The following is a 21043-nucleotide window of genomic DNA, read 5'->3' as shown; positions in this document are numbered from 1 at the left end:
TTCTAAATCCCAAGATTGATTGGCTTCAAATTCCCAGCATCAAATCGTCAGAATTCCATTTAAACCAAAACCTGTATTTCAAAAATACTTTCTAAGGTTGTTTGATGATCAAAGCGCCTTTATCATCCAATGCTGACGTGATGAGAAGAAACTGGAGATATTTTGGAGTTCTTGGAACAACTTCAAAGAGTAATGGAACAGAATGTGGAGACCTGTTTTTCCAAGTTTGGAAAGCAGCAGTTTGGCTGAGACTCACTGTAAGGAGAGGCTTCCTTGAAGACATCTAAGGTCTCTTCCTACTTTGGGTTTCTAAAGGCTAGCAGAATGGAAGTTATGATTCATTCTCAATACTGTTCTCGGTTTCCTTCCCAATACTTCTTTTAGTATATTTGCACTAAAAGATGATTCTTGAAATATTTGTAGTATCTCAGCCAGTTACCTCCTAATTCTCCCAAGAGCTGTGTCTATACATTTTGAAAGGAGTCATTTTATCCCCACCTCACATTTTTTGTTTTGTTTTTGTTTTGCAGAACGAAAAGGCAAAGCACTCTGAGAGACTTGGGGGAAGGGGGAGGAGGCACAGAGCCCAAGAGACCTCCAGTTAACCTGGTACCTCTTCGCGGAGACTTTGGTACCCAAAGCAGCGGACCCCGGATTTAGCATCCTTCCTTGGATCCTTGGTTTTCTTTTAACAAGCGTTGAGCACGTTCCAAGGTCCTCTGTGTGGGCGACACCTCCTAGCCACTAGTCCGGGGTTCCTTCCCACCATCTCCCTCGCCCCCCCTCCCACCCCCAGCCTGCGCATGCGTCCTAAGAACCCCCTCCACTCGCGGCCCAGGCTCCGAGTATTGTCGGGGGCTATTCTCTCTCCCAGGAACATGGCGGCGAGTCAGGGAGGCGGTGGGAACAGTGGGGGCGGCGGCTGCGGTGGAGGTGGAAGTGGCGGTGGCAGTGGCGCGGCTGGAGGAGGAGGAGGTGGTGGTGGAGGAGGAGGTGGCGGGGCCGGGGCGGGAGGAGGTGGCGGCTGTGGCGGGACCGTGGCGGTGCCCATCCCGGTACCGACTCTTTTCGGTCAGCCGTTCCCCAATGGGCCGCAGTGGCACTCGGGGAGCTTGCAGCCTCAGCACACAGTGAGGAGCCTGGACCGGGCCCTGGAGGAGGCGGGGAACTCTGGCATCCTGAGCCTCAGTGGCAGGAAACTCAGAGAGTTCCCGGGCAGCGGTTACGACCTGACGGACACCACCCAAGCAGGTGACAGGCTGGGGGGAGGGGAAACGGGGCCTGGAAGGAGGATGGGGAGTGGGTGGCTGCGTGGCTGCCTTGTTAGAGTCTGCTGGGCCGGCGCGCAGAGGCGGCGGGAGTCCCGGAATCCTAGCAGCCTCCTGTGACCGCAAAGGGGCAATGCAGGCAGCGGGAAAGAGGGGCGCCAGTAACCTAGGGATGATGGGGAAGGTGCTGTGGCGTTAGGGGCATTATTGTTAAAGAGAGTCGCACGCATGCAGGCAGAAGGGACTTATTGACACCTTCCTCAATGCACTTCTTTGAACTCTTGGTCTTATCTTTCCCTACCTCAACACTGAGTAGGTGGGAAGCTGTGAGGGGAGTTGAGAACAGACAATGCAAAATATCATAATCCCCACATATTCCTTGAAGGCATCCTTGCCTGCACGAATGGCATAGCCCTTTTCAGAGTAAGGCTTGCTGTTTGTCTGTGGTCTCATGGTGGATTTCTTTAATCATCCTAGGATATTTTTGGCTTCCTTCTTCTCGTGTGTGCCTTATAGAGTGGATTTTATTTTATCTTATTTTATTTGTTCATTTCCTGGTGTCGAGAGGTGATGGTGGTTAGATTAATATTTGTTGTACTAGTAAATTAAATCATCAATCACTTAAGTGTTTGGTTATTGGGTGAAAGGTAGTCTGGATTTGAGTGATGCTAGTTTTAATTTGTATAGCCGAAAACAAAACAAAAATATGTTTGGGCATTTTTGAGAAAAAAATTATTCCATTTCTTATGGAGTTGATGGTTAATGGATTAGCCTATACCCTGTGTTAGTCTTTGTTGTGGCTGGTATTTTTGCTGTTGTTACGAATTCGCTCTCCTCCTAAACCCGTGAGGCTTATTTTAGCTTTGTTTAGGTTTGCTGAAAGTTTCTTTTCTCACAATTTTTAATTCTTTATTTATGTACCCCATATACTCTGCTGAAATAAATTATGCACCAAAATATTTGAACCGATGGAGTGGTTTTGAAGCAACATAGTAAGGAAATTCATGCATGGTGGGAAACAGTAAACAACCTTATTTACAAACCAGACAATTTGAGTGCATTCAGTTTCTAGACATCAAATCAAGATGCATGCACTGGCAGAGGATAGAAGAGGAAGAAAATCTCAAATTGAAGCTTCCTATTCAATAATCCTCTTAGGCATCAGCCTAAAGAATGCATAATCAAGATCTGATTTTGTATTTTGGAAAGCACGTTTGGATGTTTACACCTATATGGAGAACAGATTTGCCCAAACACTCTATTCACATACTCATGGCTTGGTATTGGCAATCTGTGCTCCCTGCTGTGTTTTTTTTTTTTCAAAAGCTTCAAGAAAAAAAATGGCTCCACAATGCATGATTGTAGGGATTTGTTTTTCCGACCTTCATTATAACCGTAATGGTTCCTTCTACCTGTAGGAGAAAGTTAAAGCATCTTAGCCGTCACTGTCTCATTCCAGGTTAATGACTGCAACCTTATCTTCACAAATGTTCCTGCCTTCTCTTCCAACTAGGTCAGCTTTTTGCCCCTCAAATGTATTTTGTGTGATCCTGCCTCATCTTCGTTGCAAGATTCTTGGCATGCAGGAGCTTTTCCAAGAAGCTGGTTTTAGAATCCATAGCAGTATTCTGTTGCTTTGAATTCCTGGGTACTTATTGTCTTTGCTACTTATTGGACAGTGCTGGCTTTATTTTCCCTTTATGTTTGTGCCTTGTTCTCCCTGAGGAGATGGAGAGCCACTTGAAAGGTATATACACTCCTTTAGTGTTCCCATTCTATATTGCCTCCTCCTCCTCCTCTTCCTCCTCCTATTCTTCCCCCTCCTATTCTTCCTCCTCTTCTTCCTCCTCCCCCTTCTCCTTCCCCTCCTTCTTTTCTTTGTATAGTGACATTTCTCACAAACATGTGTACCATTTTATTCACTTAGAACCATTTGCTCTTAAACCTTTGGTTGGTTTTCTGGGGCAAACTTCAGCACAGCACAGAACCCTATTTGTCCGTTTTGTTGGTGCTGATTCTGAAGACTCAGGATTCTGCACATGCTATTTAGGCGCTCTGTGTACCCAGATCGCTTACCTCTTAGTCTTTACTAGTGTCTCTCTGGTATACCTTTTGGTGTGTGTACTAGTGCAAACATGTACTAGGGTGCCTAGGAAAATATGGACATGAGTGTGAAGGCCAGAGGTCAACCTGAGGTGCAGCGCATTTTATTTTCTTTGAGAGGGACTCTCACTGCTCTGAAGTTGTCAAGTAGGCTAGGCTGACTGGAATGAGAACACTGAGGATACATCTGTGATCTCTGGGTTCAAACAAAAAAAGTGCCCATCTATCTTCTTTTTTATGTAGATTCTGGGGATTAAATTTAGATACACATGCTTGCCTGACAAACACGTTACCTGCTGAGTAAGGTGTTTTCATTTGTGTGTTTTCTTCCTTTTCTTTTTCATTCTCTTCTTGATTCACACACTTTGTGTATGATACTCCTGTGTGTAAATATTCGCTTATGGATGGATGAAGACATATGGGTTCTATGGACAGCATGTGCTCATCAAAGGAGTTCCTTGTGTATCCGTTCTTACTGTCTACCTAAAGATAGGAGTATCCTGGACTCTGAGTAGTCCAGGCTCGCTGACCCGTGATCTCCCAGGGGTTCTGCTGCCTTTCCTCTTATCTTCCTAATGGAGTGCTGGGATTATAAATACCTGAGCTACTGTGCCTGTTCTTCACAGGGGTTCTGGGGATTTGGATTCCAATTGTCATTCTGTTCACAGGACTTTATTTACCCTTTGTCATTTTCCCAGCTCCCCTTACCCACACCTTTGAAACAGAGTCTCAGTATTTCTGGCTAGCTTGGAAGAATTCACTTTGTATCCCAGGTTGGCCTTGAATTTGAGATAACCCGTCTGACTCAGTCTCACCCAATTATAGGCATGAGCAACCACCCGATAGGACTTTTCAAACTACCTCGGCTTTACTATAAGCTCTGATGCACATTTGAGGGGGAATAGGCAGGTTTTCTCTTTCTCACTTTGGGCTATCTTTGCTTAAGACTGTGCTTTCTAAACCTACCTGCCCATTTGCCTGTTAATTTCATTTCCATGAACAGCTGAACAACATTCTATTTTGTGTGCGTAGTACATTTACGTTATCTACTCATTTGTAAGTTGATGTCAATGTTCATTCCATTTCATTGTTATTGTAAATACAGGAGCAATAAATATTGATGTGCAACTCTACCTGATTTGGAGAGTTCTTTGAGGAGTATAGCTGGCTCATACGGTTGGGGTTCTTTTGTTTCATTTTTGGAGGAAATTCCAAATTAGTCTCCATACCTGCTGTCTTAATGTGAATTCTACCAGCGATGAGTAAGGATCACTTTCCCCCATTGTCCCCCCACAACCCTATTCTCTCCAACATTTGCTGTTAGATTTCTTGATGATAGGCATTGTGACCAGGTTACGGTGAAGTCGCAAAGTAGTTTAATGCGCATTTATCCAATGACTACCAATGTTAAGTATTTAAAAAAAATACATACTATTTGGGTTTCTTCTTTTGAAAAGTGTCTGCAGATTTAATTAGCACATTTGTTGATTAGCAGTTTTATTTCCTAGCCTACAGTGTGAATGTGTATGTGTGTAATATATTTATATATATATATATATATAATGTATATATACTGCTATTAGTGTGGGTGTAGTTATAACATTTGGAAAGGCAACTGAGAGGATGCTATTAGGTGATGAGGAAGGATGGGATATAGGTAAAAGGACATGTGAATTATGAAAAGGACATAAAGACACTTTTTTCTCTCCTGATTTCAACTCTTTCATAGTTTTGTAAATTTTTGTAGCAGACAATTGAAGAAAAATGTAATTGATAGTAAAAGTGTAAAACCCTAAGAGAAGCTCTGTCTCTTTAGAATGGCATTGTATAGAATTAGAATTCTAATTGTATAGCAGTTCACTGAGATGGATAGGGTTGGGCCTGGACAAGTGTTTGAGTGGCCTCCTTAAATCAGCTGTGTGTATAAAAAAATGTTTTTATTTGTGAGCTGATTAGAAAAAAGTGATTTTATTTAAAAATCAATAATGTGATTTTATTTAAAAAATAATAAAACAACAAATTAAAAAAGGAATGAAATGCCAGACAATTTTTTTCCAATGTACGTTCTTTGAGAGACCATATCACAGTCAGGTAGAGTAAAATAGATCTTGTCGTATTCTCTTTTTCATTTAAATGAGATAGCAGTATGTGAGCCACTTGACAAAATTCATCCATCTACTAATTAGGAGCAATGTTTGTGGATACAGATATCATGTTCATTTTATGTAAATAAAAGTAGGCACCTCAGAATTGAAGGCAAATGGAGCATATGTGAGGTTATATATGTACACAAACATACATAGATGCGTACTATCTTCCTAAAGATGATACTGTTCAATGGCATTGTTACAGTATATTTACAATGTCTCTTAGTTGGTTAATGTTTCAGAACCAAACTGATTATTTAGACAAGCATGAGGTGGTTTATTGGATGGAGGTAGGACTGGAAGAAATGAAGTTAGCTAAGATACTATTCTGCTAATTAAACAGTGGTTGGAAAGTGAATTAAAAACAGCAGACAGGCTATTCTGCTAATTAAGTGGTTGTTGGAAAATGAGCTAAAACAATATTGACCTAAGGGAAATCGACAAATTTCCAAAGGAGAAGGAAGGGAAAGCTTTCTGTGTTATTTTACTCTCCCTCATACATGCATAAGATGAACTATACCAGTGTTTCCTGCTTTGGCTAGACATTAAAATCACAAGGGATTTTTTTTAATGCCAAAGCCTTACCCCAGACCAATTAAGTTAGGGTCTCAGTGGCCAAGATACTTAAACAAAATCTTCCCACGTGAATTCAATGTACAGTCAAGGTTGTATAAATGCAAACAATTCCGGCTGGAGTGAATGAAAATTCAGACAGAAGTTTAGTGGTGAACCTAAGGTTAACCTACTTGTCCAGAAGTTCCAAACCCAAACTAGGAAGTGTTCAGGTTCTAGTGCAGTGTTATTTTGCATCTGCTCTATAAAATGTGCTTACTAGGAACCGAAGGTTTTCTTTAGTGTTCTTGGGTATCCTAGCCTTATAGCTCCTCCTGTGTGCAAACTTTACAAATTAGGTAGCCATGAAGCCCTGTTGCCTCTAAAAGGCCTGGTAAGATGGGAGATGGCAAGACGACAGCTGTTGGCACAGTGTATCTCTGGTGACATTTTCCATTTTTCTCTGCACTTACGGTGTCCCTTATTCATGTATCCCAGCTCTTTTGTCCCTCTTGTACTTCAGGCTCACTTTTCTCCTTTCCTGGGATGGAGCTCAAAGCTACATGATTATGACAGCCTCTTGAGAAGATTAACATTCAACAGGCATTTATACCTTTCCTAGAGAACTCACTTAATGGTTGGTCCTTGTGATTCTTTTGAGTATATCCACTTTCTCAACTCTTGATGGTGGTGGTGGTGGTGGTGGTGATGATGATGATGATGATGATGATGATGATGACGACGGTGATGATACAACCTCTCACCCAAAAACGATATAAAAAGAAGGATCCAAAAGTTGTTATCCATTCTGGGAAAGCCACTTATTCTCTTCTTTCATGTGGCCTGCTTATAGACTTAGTATGAACTTTTTGGATACTGTGCCTGAAAATAAATTTATTGCACTGGGCAAAAGTGGTACATACTTTTAATCCCAGCACTTGGAAAGCAGAGGCATGCAGATACCAGAGTTTGAATTAGCCTGGTCTACAGAATGAGTTCCAGGACAGCCAGGGCCACACAAAGAAACCCTGTCTTGAAAAACCTACAAACCAACCAACAAAGAAAACCAACAAAGAATTTACTGGTTACCCAAACATATTCAAGCATTTTCACAACTTCCTCTTCCCTCCTGCTGCGACTAAGTGGATGTGTTTGAGCCTACTTGCAGCTAGCTACTCACTCTGATGCATTGTACAGTAACGTTTCTGTCCATGAGCACTATGTCTGTAAAACAGTTTAGGCATTCTTTTGCCAGATTGTGCTGTGCCTCAGATAATCACATGTTTTCCTGTAAACCAGGAATTGACTCTAGGATTTCCTACATGTGTTGGCTCACCTCTTCAACTGTAGGATATGGTACATTGTATTCAATTGTAAAATGGAGCCAGGTAAAAACAACTTCTGACTTGGTCTCATAGTTGGAGGTCTTGCTAGTGCATTCAGTGGAACAAATTTGTGATTTAATTTTTTGACCTGAATCAAGTATCTGCCTTTCCTTATGGAGTGTCTTCCTAAGAAAGGAATGTAAAACACATTTTTCAGAGTTGACTCACATTTTAATAGCTGTAGATTATATCTGAGCTGCTAAACCTTGAACGGATTTGCTTTGGAACTAATCCTATAGTGATCCCATAATTTCTTTTACGTTTTTATTTCACGTTTGCAGAGTAAAATAAAATTTTAGCTTGAATTGGGAGGAAAGTCATTGTTAAAGTATTTTGATTTGTGCCTCTTCATATATAATGCGTATGTATTCTAATTTATCCTCTTAAACAATGCTTTGATAATGTTAGAATACATAGTACTTAATATAAGGGAGTTTCTGTGATTGCTGGGGAGTATAGGGCAAAGTATTGATTAAGAATTACACAGTGCTATATCCACTGGGAATGCTTTCTGATTATTATAAAACAGTTAATACAAATATAGAAGTTACTTCTTGTGAAAATACACACTTATTCAACTCCATGCCTATCATCTATGTCATGCCGTCTTTTATTTACTCACATAGCTTTTCATGCATTTATGTAAACTAGAAAGAAAGGAAGCTATCATGTATGTAGATGTACATCTATAATACCAACCATCTGAAGGCTAAGAGAGTAATGCATTCTTTCTTCTTTTGGGGGGATTATAATATAATTACACCTCTTGCTTCTTTATCCTCCCTCCCTCCAAATCCTCCCATGAACCACTCCCTACTCTCCTTTAAATTCATGGCCTTCTTTTTTTCACTGTTACTAATGTTTGAATGTATGTATATGAATATACATATACTCCTAAATATAACCTATTTAGTTCATATAATGTTTCATGTGTGTGTGTGGGGGGGGGCGTCGCGTATGTGCATGTGTGAGTGAAGGTGTACTAAGGTCCATAAGAGAGTGTTGGATTCCCTCAGGCTGGAGTTTTAGGTAGTTGTGAAGTACCAAACTCAGGTTCTGGGAAACAGCACCTTTGTCCTCTTTTACAAAGGCAGTGGCCACTCTGAACTATGGATCCATCTTTCTAGCCCCTAGACAGTAATATTTTGAACTTAAGGCTAACTACAAGGTACATAAGAAACAGTGTCAAACCAAAAAAAAAAGGCTCTAGAGAGATATGTAGCTCAGTATTAGATCAGGATTAGAATCCTTGTCTAGCACACGTGAAGGAAGACCTGTGTTTGATTCTGATGCAAGAAAACAAAGGTAGGCTACATATTTGAAGTACAGCAAAAATACACACAGAAATGGATAGTTGGGATGCCATATATTTGGATGGAATGTGTTGCTTAACGTTTACATTTTTATATTTCAATTTAAATTAGTTATAATTAGTTAGGGTTCTCTAGAGGAATAGAACCGATAGAATAAATGAATATATCTCTATGGATTATATATACTATTATATAGATGTTATAACTATATAAGTAACTATATAATTATAACTAATGTATATCTATATTTCTTTATATTATCATCTATTTATATACTTATATCTATCTATCTATATATATTTTTATCTATATCTCTGTATCTGTCTGTCTATCTATCTCTCTGAGTGTATTGCAGCTATGTGTGGTCTTGCAAGTCCAACAGTGGCTGCTTACCAACAGAAAGTCCCAGAATCCAATAGTATTTTGGTCCATGAGGCTGGTTATCTCAGATGACCTTCAGTATGTGCCAGAATCCCAAAGAAGTGGGTTCTCATGCCTGTGAAAGAACTTGCCAGTGAGAGTGAGGGCCAGCAGGCAAAGAGCAAGCACTTTTCTTCTTCTGTGTCCATCATATAGACTGACACCCAAAAGTGTGGCCCAGAATTACATTGCATCTTCCCTCCTCAAAAGACCCAGATGTAGTTTGAGTCTTCCCACATCAAATAATTAAACCAAGAACACTCTCTCACACATATACTAGACACTCAGGTTTTGGTTCATCCCAGATATAGTCAAGTGAGTAGCCAGGACACTTGGGATCATTTATATGGCATTAGAAATAGGTGATCAAGACCATTGACAACAAAAATAATGTTGGGAATACTTTTTACAAGTACCAAGTATTTAAGGATTATAGCATACTGACTTTCTGGGATGTAGTATTCAAACTCTAGTGGAATTGAGTGAAAATGGACATTCTCCCTAATCGACCCAGTAGCTCACTCAGAATGATGCTTAAACTGAGTGATAACTAACCTCATGCCTTGGAGATTCGTTATCAGCGTGGCACAGGAGATGAAATCTTGGCCTTGGGATGTAAATCAGTTGATACAATGGCTGCTTCGAATCCCTAAAGCCCTAGGTTCATTCCTTAGCACCACACAAACCAGTTATTGTAGAGCATGTTTGTAACCCTATCATTTGGACAGGAAACAGGACGGTCTGAATTTCAATCTTCCTAATTGACCAGATAGGGAATAGGAGGCCAGCCTCTGTTACAGGAGAGCTAGTTTCAAAATGGAAACAAGCAAGCAGAGCAAAATAAGCAATGCCACTAAGAGATTCAAATTATAACTGTTTCTCTCTTTCCTCATGCTTGGGTGTGCTCAGATAATTAATGGAGCATTGTAATACTCTTGTAGAGTCAGTACTCTGAAAATTTTAGAGATTTCTCTACATCTCCTTTATAGGACAAAAATCCACACCTTACATTCCAGAGTACCATTTAATGTATTGAAAGAAAATGGTATGGGATAATTTATAACGATTCAACTTTAAGTGTCAACTTCAGCTAATTCACTGAATGTACTAAAGGTCAAACTTTAATTGCTTTTGATGTGGGGTACTATGTATTAAACTCAGGGCTTTGTACCATTGTTTTTTACTTTCAGTCCCAAACATTAAGTCTTTGTTTAATCCATTTCAAAGAGATTTAAATTTATAGAATTTCACTTACATTAAACCAGTGTATGGACTATAATAGATAACACTTGTATGTTTCCTAATGTTATCTGAGGTCATGTGAAAGAAAAGTTTTCATATGGGAGTTTTAAAACATTTTTTTCCTAAACAAGATTTACAGGCTGAGCAGGTTGTAATTATGTATGCTCTGTGTGTGTGTGTGTGTGTGTGTGTGTGTGTGTGTGTGTGTGTGTGTGTGTATACACTAAAATCAAACGAACAACCAGATGAATCTCAGAAACTTAATACTGGGGAAGAAAATATAAAAAAGTTACTATAGTTAAAGAAAACATAGTGTAATATCGGGTTTCACTTTTTAAACCTTTGAAACAAAAAATAAGAAAATGGGATTCTGCAATGTTTTGTTAAGACACAGCTAATTGGTTTGAATGTGTTTTAGCAACCACTGACAATCAGAGTTACACAACACAAAGCATAGTCGAACAAGGACTGGAAAGACTTCACTGTAATAATTTGGGGGTGGTGCTGATAATTTTAGTAAGCAGAGATGAGGAATGTCGCCGTGCATCTTTCAGTGAAAAGAACAATCCCCACAACGAAGAAAAAAAAATGAAGATTTTTTTCTTTCGCAAAGCATCAATGGTAACCATCATTTCAGAAATTTAACTTTGAAGAAGGTTAAGGTGTTGTAAGTAAAAAGAGTGTGCATTGCCTGCTTAGAGGTTGGGATGACATTTGATTGGACTAGAGGAACATCACAGGGACTTTTAGTGAGAATAGTTTGACTTAGAAAGAGGATCACATAGAACGTTACAAATACGGTCATCTCAAGGTTTCCCCAAACTCAGCTTATCAGATAATGAGCTCTTGTCGATGACTCTTGTCTTGTTACTCAGATCAGGATGTGGGGCTTGTTCCAACTTCTTTTCTTTCTCTCTCCATCAGTTAGAAATTGGTGCCTGTTCACCAGAGACTTTTGAATAACTTTCCTTCCTGTCTGTCCTCACTGCCACCGTTTTCTGGCTCTTCTCTTCCTTGCCTTGAACTGGTCCTATCAACAGTGTCTCACAGTTTCTGATCTGTCTACCTCATCTTTGCTTCAAGGTCAGTTTGTTTCTCCACACTTGTTCGACTATGCTTTGGGTTGAGAAACTCTGATTGTCACTGGTTGCTAAAACACATTCAAGCCAGTTAGCTGTAGTCCCATTCTCTTATTTTTTGTCTCAAAGCTTTAAAATAAAAAACCCAACATTACACCAGGTTTTCGTTAACTAGCAACTTTTATATTTTCTTACTCGAAGTTAAGTTTCCGAGATTTATTTGTTTTTGTTTTTTTGTTTGTTTGTTTTCGGTGTGAAGTATAATTCATTCTTTTGAGTTGCTACACTGTTACTCACTTTCTCTCTGACTTTTTATGCTACCCCCTTCTCTCCTGCAGGCAATCAACCTGTAAACATTAAGCATAGCTCTTGTATACGTGAAACCTGTTTTCTTTTATATACTTTGAAATGGAATTGCTAGGTTGTATATCAAACTTCAAATTAGTTTACAATTTATATTTTCATGGAAATCTCGTGTGTGTGTGCGTGTGTGCGTGTGTGTGTGTGTGTGTGTGTGTGTGTGTGTGTGTCTGTGTGCGCGCGCACACACGTTTTCATGTGCTTCCTGTACACAGACTAGAAATCAGGCTTAGTTTGTGGGTCATGCTGGACAAGATGTCTCCTTTTGCTCCTCCATAGACATTTCTAAGAGTGTTTATGAACACCAGTCCTCTATATTTTAGTATTTTCTAATTTAAAATGGTATTTTTGCAAGTCTTTTAAAAAACTTTTATTGCTCTGTTGTAAATTTCACGTCATCTACCCAATCCCACCCATCTCCCCATCCATTCATATCCATTCTTGCAACCTTCCTCCCAAAAGAAAACAAAACAAATAAAAAAACTCCTCACCATGGGCACTGCAGTGTGTCAGTGTCATGGTGTACCACACACTAAAATCCCTATTGCCCAGATAGCTTTATTTGCAAATGCTCACTGCAATGAGTCATTGGTCTGGTTTGAGGCCTCTGGCTTCTGCTTCACTATCAATACTGAATCCTCACCAGGACTCCTCTGGCATATCCTTTTTTGTCCTGTGTGTTGGAGATTCTGCAGGTTTGGATCTCTAGAACCAGCCTCTTCATGCACTGCAGCAGTTCCTAGATGGGGTAGATGTTGGGGTGGGCCACATTGGGTGTGGTAGCCCACCAGCTCTCTTGCACCCCTACCACCAGGGTCAGCTTTCCAGCGCTGCCTCATAGCTTACCTAAGAGGCTTGGCCAGCTCTCCTGCTCTCCTGCTCTTGGGACTGACTCACCCTAGCCTCTGCCACCAGGTGCTGCCCTAGTGCTTCAGGGTTCTTTATCCTGAATGCCATAGCCATCGTGGTGTGGGACTGGCTATCTTGCTTTCATGACTTTGCGGCCAGATCTGCTCTAGGTGACTGGGACGAGAGGGTGACAGAAGGCATCTCTCCTGAGCCCAGATCACCTCATGGCAGAAGAGGGCTTTTGTTCTTAGGGTAGCCCACCCCCTGTACCCCATACCCCCTGCCAGCTCTACTGTGCTGGCCAGGTGAGGTGTGTGTGTGGCTGGGGCATTCTCTCCCCAGTGTTACAACCAGTGAGGGACGGGGCCAGTTCTGTACTGTCCTTGGACACCAATCTGGTCCCAGGCAGCAGCCCTCACAAGGGACATGAGCAAGATATTTGGTGGTAACCTGGGCCATGGATATAGACACAGACCTTTGCTGCTGTGTTTCCACCAGCCCAGGCATGACCCCTAGTGGCAGGATGGGCTGGGACTTCACCATTGCTTCCAGTAGCAGTGCTGACTGCTCACATCAGGCTGTTCCTCACAACCTTGAATTTCCAGTTTCACCCCCCTTCATTGTGCTCAAACCATTCTGCTTGTCTTTCTCTCTCATCTCTCCACCACGTACTTGCACATTTAGTAGTACCAAGGTGAGCTGGCCAAGCAGTGAACAGCATTACACTATTTGAGAACATCATGAATGCATGTCATGTGTTTTGATCAAATCAATATCCCTCATTCCTTCCTGTTGAGGTCGTCTTTTAGCTCTTCCTACCACCTTTTCCTCCCACCTCCATGTACTTATTTTGTTTTAATCCAGAATCCATTTCATGCTGTGTGTATATACTTGGGTGTGGGACCATCTACTGGAGCCTGGGTGCCCTCAGAATCTGAATCCCTGAAGAAAACTTAGTCTTAATTTTGCATTATGATGCATTTCATTTCTGTTTCTTACCTAGTTGTCCTGAATATGAATTATGGTACAATATTTAGTAGATATAGTGAGAAAGGGCCTTTCTTGGCTGTGTTTGGAAGGGTATAACACTTTCAGTATTTTCCCAATAGATATGATATTAACTTTGGTATTTGAGCATAGCATTTATTAGGTATCTTAGTTAGGCTTTCCATTGCTGTAAAGAGACACCATTCCCAAGGCAACTCTTATAAAAGAAAGCATTTAGTTGGGGCTGGCATACAGTTTCAGAGGTTCAGTCTATTATAGCATCATGGCAGGGAGGATGGCAGTTTGCAGGCAGACATGGTGCTGGAGACGTTGAGAGTTCTACATCTAGATCTGCAGGGAGCACGATGAGAGAGATACACTGGACCATGCTTGGGCTCTTGAAATCTCAAAGGCCACTCCACGTCCTCTAACAAGACTGCACCTACTTCACAAAGTTCATTTGTCCTAATTTTTCTAAGAAGTTCCACTCCTTGATAACTTAAGCATTCTTACATATGAGACTATGGGAGCCATTCTTATTCGAACCACCACATCAGGTTGAAGAAATTTCTTTCTAGAACTAGTTTATAATATTTTAATTTTTAAAAGGCAATGGGTTTTGGCATATGATTTGCCTATGCATTGAGATAATCATTGCATTTTTGTCCTTTATTGCATTCATATGGGATGTTATACGATTTATTTTCTTAAGGAACGCATCTTGTTTTACTGAGCTCCCATGCCTTTATTCAGTCCCAGAGTACCAAACTATGTTTTGCTTCTCTAAAGTATCCAACTTCCCATCTTTGAATGTTTCTTGTTCTGTAGTCACTCCATGCTAATCCTTCTGTCACCTGCCTTTTGGTCATCCTCCTTTGATTTCGTCCTTCACATGCAGCAGTGATTATTTTAGACCCCTTTTATAGTAGCAGTGATATTTTATTGCAGTTCGTAGCTTTCCTCCATTGTACCATTTAATAACTTTATTATAATCTTTTGAGTCTGAGTCTTGTTATATAACTCGGGCTTATCGAGTACTAAGTGTGCAGTTCAATTTGGCATTAAACTTCCAATAATTCTGCCTTTTGAGTGCTACAATTACAAGGGTGTGCTACCACACTGAGCTATATATAATTTTTTAATTTTATTTAATCTTCTCTCATACAATACATCCTGAGTGTTGCTTCTCCGCCCTCCACAATTCCCAGTGCCCCCATCCCCCTAGATCCATTTGCCCCTCCATTTCCCTTCAGAAAAGAGCAGGCCTCCCAGTGTTATTAACATGACATGACATAACAAGATGCAGTCAGACTAGGCACAAACCTTCATGCCAAGGCTGGATGTGGCAACCCAATATGAGGAAAAGGGTTCTAAAGAATAGGTAAAAGAGTCAGAGACATTCTCACTCCCACAAACTGTACCAGCTACACATGCACATCATCTATGCTGAGGACATAGGTCAGTCCCATTCAGTCTCTGTGAGCTTCTATGAGCTGTGTTTAGTTGATTATATAAGTCATATTCTTTGGTGTCCTCTGGATGCTATACTGTCCCTCTGTCCACAAAGATTCCCAAGCTTCACACAATGTTTGGTTGTATGTTGCTGTACCTGCTAGCATCAGCTGTTGGAGGAATCCATTCTGATGGTTATTGGGTTAGGTACCAATTTATGAGTATAGCACAATCGCTAAAATCATTTCCCTAACGTTTTTGTTAGTTATCTTCGGTTCTACCCTAGGTCTTTGAGCCATTAAGTGTCCAGTTCCTGGCCATCTAGGCAGTGTCAGGCACAGGCTCTTTCTCCTGTCTTCAGTCTCAATTTAGACCAGCCATTGGTTGGCCATTCTCATAAATTCTGAACCAGAATTACCCCAGCACACCTTGCAGACAAGACAGGTGAGGTCCTGAAGGTTGATATCTCAGTCCCACCCCTGGGAGCCTTGCCTGGTTATAGAAAGTGGCCAGTTCAGGCTCAGTACCCTCCATTACTAGGAATCCTTGCTGAGGCTACCCTCAGCAAGGTTATTATTTTTAACTGAAAAAAGAAAAGGAACAGGAAGATTTCTCTGGAGATAATAGAGTGCTTGCCGTGGAAGCATTGGGACCTGAGTTTGGATCCCCAGGACTCATGTGAAACTGACTGTGGTCTACTGCAGATCTGCAATTCTGAAAATCTTAGGTGAGATGGGAGGCAGAGACAAGAGAATTCTCAGTAGTTTGTAGGCCAGATAGCCTGTGGTAAGCCACAGGGACTACAAGTGATCTTGTCTTAAATGAGGGGACAAGTGTGCCACAACGTGAGATTGTCCTGTGTCCTACTCTCACACATGTGTGCCTCAACTCACATGAAAATGTACACACACACACACACACACACACACACACACACACACACAATACTTGGAATATAAAAACAAAACAAAATTAAAATAGGTGCTAGAAAGAAAAAAAGGATTATATTACTGCTTCACACCGCATATTTATAGAGAGCTTATATCCAAAATATACAAAGAACTCACAAAGTTAGACCGCAGGGAGACAAATAACCCTATAAAAAATGGGGTTCAGAGCTAAACAAAGAATTCACAGCTGAAGAATGCCGAATGGCTGAGAAACACCTAAAGAAATATTCAACATCTTTAGTCATAGGGGAAATGCAAATCAAAATAACCCTGAGATTTCACCTCACACCAGTGAGAATGGCTAAGATCAAAAACTCAGGTGACAGCAGATGCTGGCGAGGATGCGGAGAAAGAGGAACACTCCTCCATTGCTGGTGGGGTTGCAGACTGGTACAACCATTCTGGAAATCAGTCTGGAGGTTCCTCAGAAAATTGGACATTGAACTACCTGAGGATCCAGCTATACCTCTCTTGGGCATATACCCAAAAGATGCCCCAACATATAAAAAAGACATGTGCTCCACTATGTTCATAGCAGCCTTATTGATAATAGCCAGAAGCTGGAAAGAACCCAGATGCCCTTCAACAGAGGAATGAATACAGAAAATGTGGTACATCTACACAATGGAATATTGCTCAGCTATCAAAAACAATGACTTAATGAAATTCATAGGCAAATGGATAAAAGTGGAAAATATTATCCTGAGTGAGGTAATCCAATCGCAGAAAAACACCCATGGTATGCACTCATTGATAAGTGGATATTAGCCCAAATGCTCTAATTACCCTAGATGCACAGAACACATGAAACTGCAGAAGAATGACAAAAATGCAGATGCTTCACTCCTTCCTTAAAAGGGGAACAAGAATACCCTTGTGAGGGAATAGCGAGGCAGTTTAGAACAGAGACTAAAGGAACGCCCATTCAGAGCCTGCCCCACATGTGGCCCATACATAAACAGCCACCAAAGTAGATAAGATGGATGAAGCAAAGAAGTGCAGGCTGACAGGAATCGGATGTAGATCTCTCCTGAGAGACACAGCCAGAATATGGCAAATACATAGGCGAATGCCAGCAATAAACCATTGAACTGAGATCGGGACCCCCGTTGAAGGAATCAGAGAAAGGACTGAAAGAGCTGAAGGGGCTCGAGACTCCATATGAACAACAATGCCAACTAACCAGAGCTTCCAGGGACTAAGCCACTACCCAAAGACTATACATGGACTGACCCTGGGCTCCAACTGCATAGGTAGCAATGAATGGCCTAGTAAGAGCACCAGTGGAAGGGGAAACCCATGGTCCTGCCAAGACTGAACCCCCAGTGAACGTGATTGTTGCGGGGAGGGTGGTAATGGGGGGAAGATGGGGAGGGGAACACCCATATAGAATGGGATGGGGAGGGGTTAAGGGGATGTTGGCGAATAACATTTGAAATGTCCATGATTAAATAAAATGTGGGCCATAGTATAGTGGAGGGAAGGGAGTAGCTTGTAGATATTTGATGAAAATGCAGAAAAATTGCTTGAAAGTCAACATGTAGTAGAATCAACTAGATTTCACTGGACAGCAAGAAACAGTGAGGGAAACTCTTGCAAGCACAGGCACGTTGAAAAGCAAGGGTACCAACAAAGGCAGATACTGCAAGAAGAAACCACAGCTGCTAACCAGAGGGGCACATTACATCCGTGCTCTATGAGGAAAAGACTGTGAGTCATGCATCAGTTAAATCATATGGAAGGTTGAGACTTTATTAAAAGTGGGAAGAGGGGCTACACGCAGAGCCGTCTCTAAGAATTTCAGTAACATTCTTCAGTTTCACCATGAATTAATGTCTAAGGAATCAGAGTAATGGCATCAACATCAAAGTGATGTTTAAGAATGGCACTACCCTTCAACCCATATAAATTGTACAGGCTGCAAATTTGCCATTTTGAACCAGTGTCATGTTATTTATGAAGTGACTATTGACTTAACTTTTTATTTTTAAAGACAAACCGTAGAACTTTATCACAAACTTCTAAAGTAAAATAAACATGAAAAGAGAAGATGAACATGAAAAACACTGGAATTTTAGAATGGGGAAATTTTTTTCAAAGTATCACATTAAGAAATAAATCAAATAAAACAAATGGTTTCTTGGCTTAGACCCATCTGAAGGCAAGTATAAGTCTATGAAGGAACAATAATTAATGTAATCTAATAAAAATAGCACCACAACTCCATTGATTATATCAATAATCAACATTCATATAATATAGTGAAACAAATTTGTAAATAATTTAAACTGAGGTACCAAAACTCATAAGTTATTAAATAAAAACCAAGTTACAGGTATGGGATTCCTCCCTTAAGTGCTGTTGAACAAAGAGGCCCAAAATGTTTCTACTTCTCCCAAAAGCAACTCAGACTTTTCAAATTGCTCTTTGATAAACTACCATAACTACATGGTAAGAACGTACTGCTGAAGATATTATATACTCTGTTTGCAGAACATAGAGAAATGAGGCTAGATCTGAGCTGGAACGTTCCTCCTTGTGAGTTAGATTTCACAGTACTGGAAGGTTCTATGAAGGCTGCTAGGGTAGAAAACTAATGGTCCTACTCAGCTTTAAGCCCTGCAAGCCACAATACCAACATGTCAATTATACACACACACACACACACACACACACACACACACATATATATATATATATACGCTTGTACAATGGCAAGTTTGTTATTGGGTGGCCAATTGCTTTCTGATTGGATGTGAGGACAAATCTACAAGAGGGGGATTCACACCTGGTACTGTAAACCTGTTCAAAAGGCCATAGATGGCAAATGTCATAGGCTCTAGAGGAGAACTTTCTACTATAGTTTAGTTGAATGAACACTGTGTGAAGTTGCCATCAAAATATCTATGTTTATATCATTAGATTAGTGCTACTGTCAATATTGGTTAGAAAAGCTAGTTTTTGCAGTGGTCAACAGTTAATGCAGAGATTCATAGATAGTCAAAGTGTGAGAATAAATGGTGGGGTGATAACTCAGACACTTTTGGCAAGAAAGAAAAGATTTCATACTACCTCAGAAGGGCAGTTCCCTTTGGTTTCTCATTTAGCAAATGCCGTAGCCCTAGTTTTGCCCAAACTTTCATTGAATTAATTAACCACCAGGGACCCTGGCTTAATGCTCTAAGAAGGAATCTTTGGACCCCCTTACACAGACGCTGAAAGACTGCGTATGCCATTGTGGAGTCTCCAAGCATCTAGGACCTAGGTGTTGTCTTATAGTATGACCTGGCCTTTATTCATCTTGAATGTCTAGGAAGTCTGGCCTGAAAACGGTTCTCTTAATCACAGCACCTTCTTCCAATTCCATCTTTACTGCCGCTTGGGTTGAAGTTGGTCTTGTGCTCTCTTATTCAGTACTTCTTCTAACTTGCTCACTTATGTTCGTAAGTGCCCTACCTGCAGGTATGCCCTTTCTTTCTCCTCAATTCATCTCCCTTCCCCTTTCAACTCCTACTGACCCCCACTCTCACTATGACTATGCTAGTCAGGTGTATTGGCTGCATTTTAACCCTAAACCCCTCTGACCCCTCACTAAAGCCCATTCCACTCTCCTCGCTCCATACCGGCTCCGGCCACTGCTCTCAGGCTCCTGGTTTTGGAACTACCTGCTGCTCTAAGAAGTACCTGAAGGCAAAGGCATTGTCCACACCTGTGTGTCGTTACGTCCTTTCCCAAATTAAGAGTCAAGTTGTACAATTCTTTCACAAGTCACAAAAGAATTTGAGTTCTTAATATCTTATGCTCTAACTAGGATGAATATATATTCTAGTGTGTGTGTGTGTGTGTGTGTGTGTGTGTGTGTGTGTGTGTGTGTGTCTACAAGAGAGTAATATCACATTTAGGATCAAACAACAGAATATGCTAATAATGTAAGCTTCAGAGAGCTCGGCCCTAGGTTACTGGAAACACTGTAATTTTAAAGTGCGATCTGACATGGAACTACTAGCACACTTCCTCAAATAATGCTAAAGGGGACTAGACGCCTCCTTGCCTGATAGAAGACAGGGTTTCTCCTCATCAATTAATAATGATCAAATTAGATAAAATCCTGCATCAGTCAAATGAAAAGCTTGCCCTTTTTCTTACCCATCCTTCAGAAACTCTTCAAAAAACACCCAGTCTTCATCCAGACTCCCCTGAAAAGATACCAATCCTGGTGATGAATTCCATCCCTCAGTCAGCACGGGTATTAGAAATATATTAGAAAATACTAGAAAGGTCTTCACAGAATGAAATCTTAGACAGTCCTCTGGGGATTTAACAATCAGCAAGCACATGAGACAGAAGATAAAGATTAATTCCCAAGATCCCAGATGAACAAATAAGCCTGTTAACCTCTTGCTTCACTATTCGTGGGGGGCGTTTGAGGGGTGTCCCTTAGTTTCTGATTTAGGTATAATCAGGCTGGCCATTGCAGTAAAATTTGCCTCCCAAATGAGGCTTCCACCTAGTCTATCTAGACAAACTTGTAAACAGATCAGACACAGCAAGAACAATTCTCTCTCTCTCTCTCTCTCTCTCTCTCTCTCTCTCTCTCTCTCTCTCACACACACACACACACACACACACACACGAAGAGGATGTCAAACTTACCAAAGTCTGACCTAAGGCTCAAGAGGCTGACGTTTCTACAATGAAGGATCTTCTTTCTAGGCTTTGGGCAACAGACTGACTGAAATAAGTCAAGGTCAAAATAGACCCTATCTTAGATTACCAAATTCCCTAAACCCAGTGTACTGTTCACTATCCAAATAAGGGTATCATTTTCTCTTAGATGAAGACCCTGAATTGACAAGCTGTATCATTCTCGTTTCTCTCTTGATAGTTGAAGTGAATGGCATTTTCCAACCAATGGCCACTGCTCTATTGTGCTGTT

The 21043-nt window shown here is 40.9% G+C and overlaps 1 protein-coding gene across 6 annotated transcripts in view; it reads left to right on the top strand.

The window, feature by feature from the left end:
• The first annotated feature begins 560 nt into the window (after positions 1–560).
• Lrch2 (leucine rich repeats and calponin homology domain containing 2) overlaps positions 561–21043 on the top strand; it is an 82810-nt gene continuing 62327 nt past the window's right edge. For 4 of the 6 annotated variants that reach the window (XM_039100177.2, XM_039100176.2, XM_006257439.5 and 1 more), the window contains exon 1: positions 616–1251. In XM_039100177.2, the coding sequence (XP_038956105.2) occupies positions 804–1251 (448 nt within the window). In that variant the 5' untranslated portion in view covers positions 616–803. Of the gene's footprint in view, positions 1252–21043 lie in introns of all 6 variants that reach the window. The other 2 variants (XM_039100174.2, NM_001427706.1) reach the window with 2 other exon arrangements.

This window comes from Rattus norvegicus, chromosome X (genome assembly GCF_036323735.1).
Source record: "Rattus norvegicus strain BN/NHsdMcwi chromosome X, GRCr8, whole genome shotgun sequence".
Lineage (NCBI taxonomy): Eukaryota > Metazoa > Chordata > Mammalia > Rodentia > Muridae > Rattus > Rattus norvegicus.
This window is presented reverse-complemented; position numbering and strand designations above follow the sequence as displayed.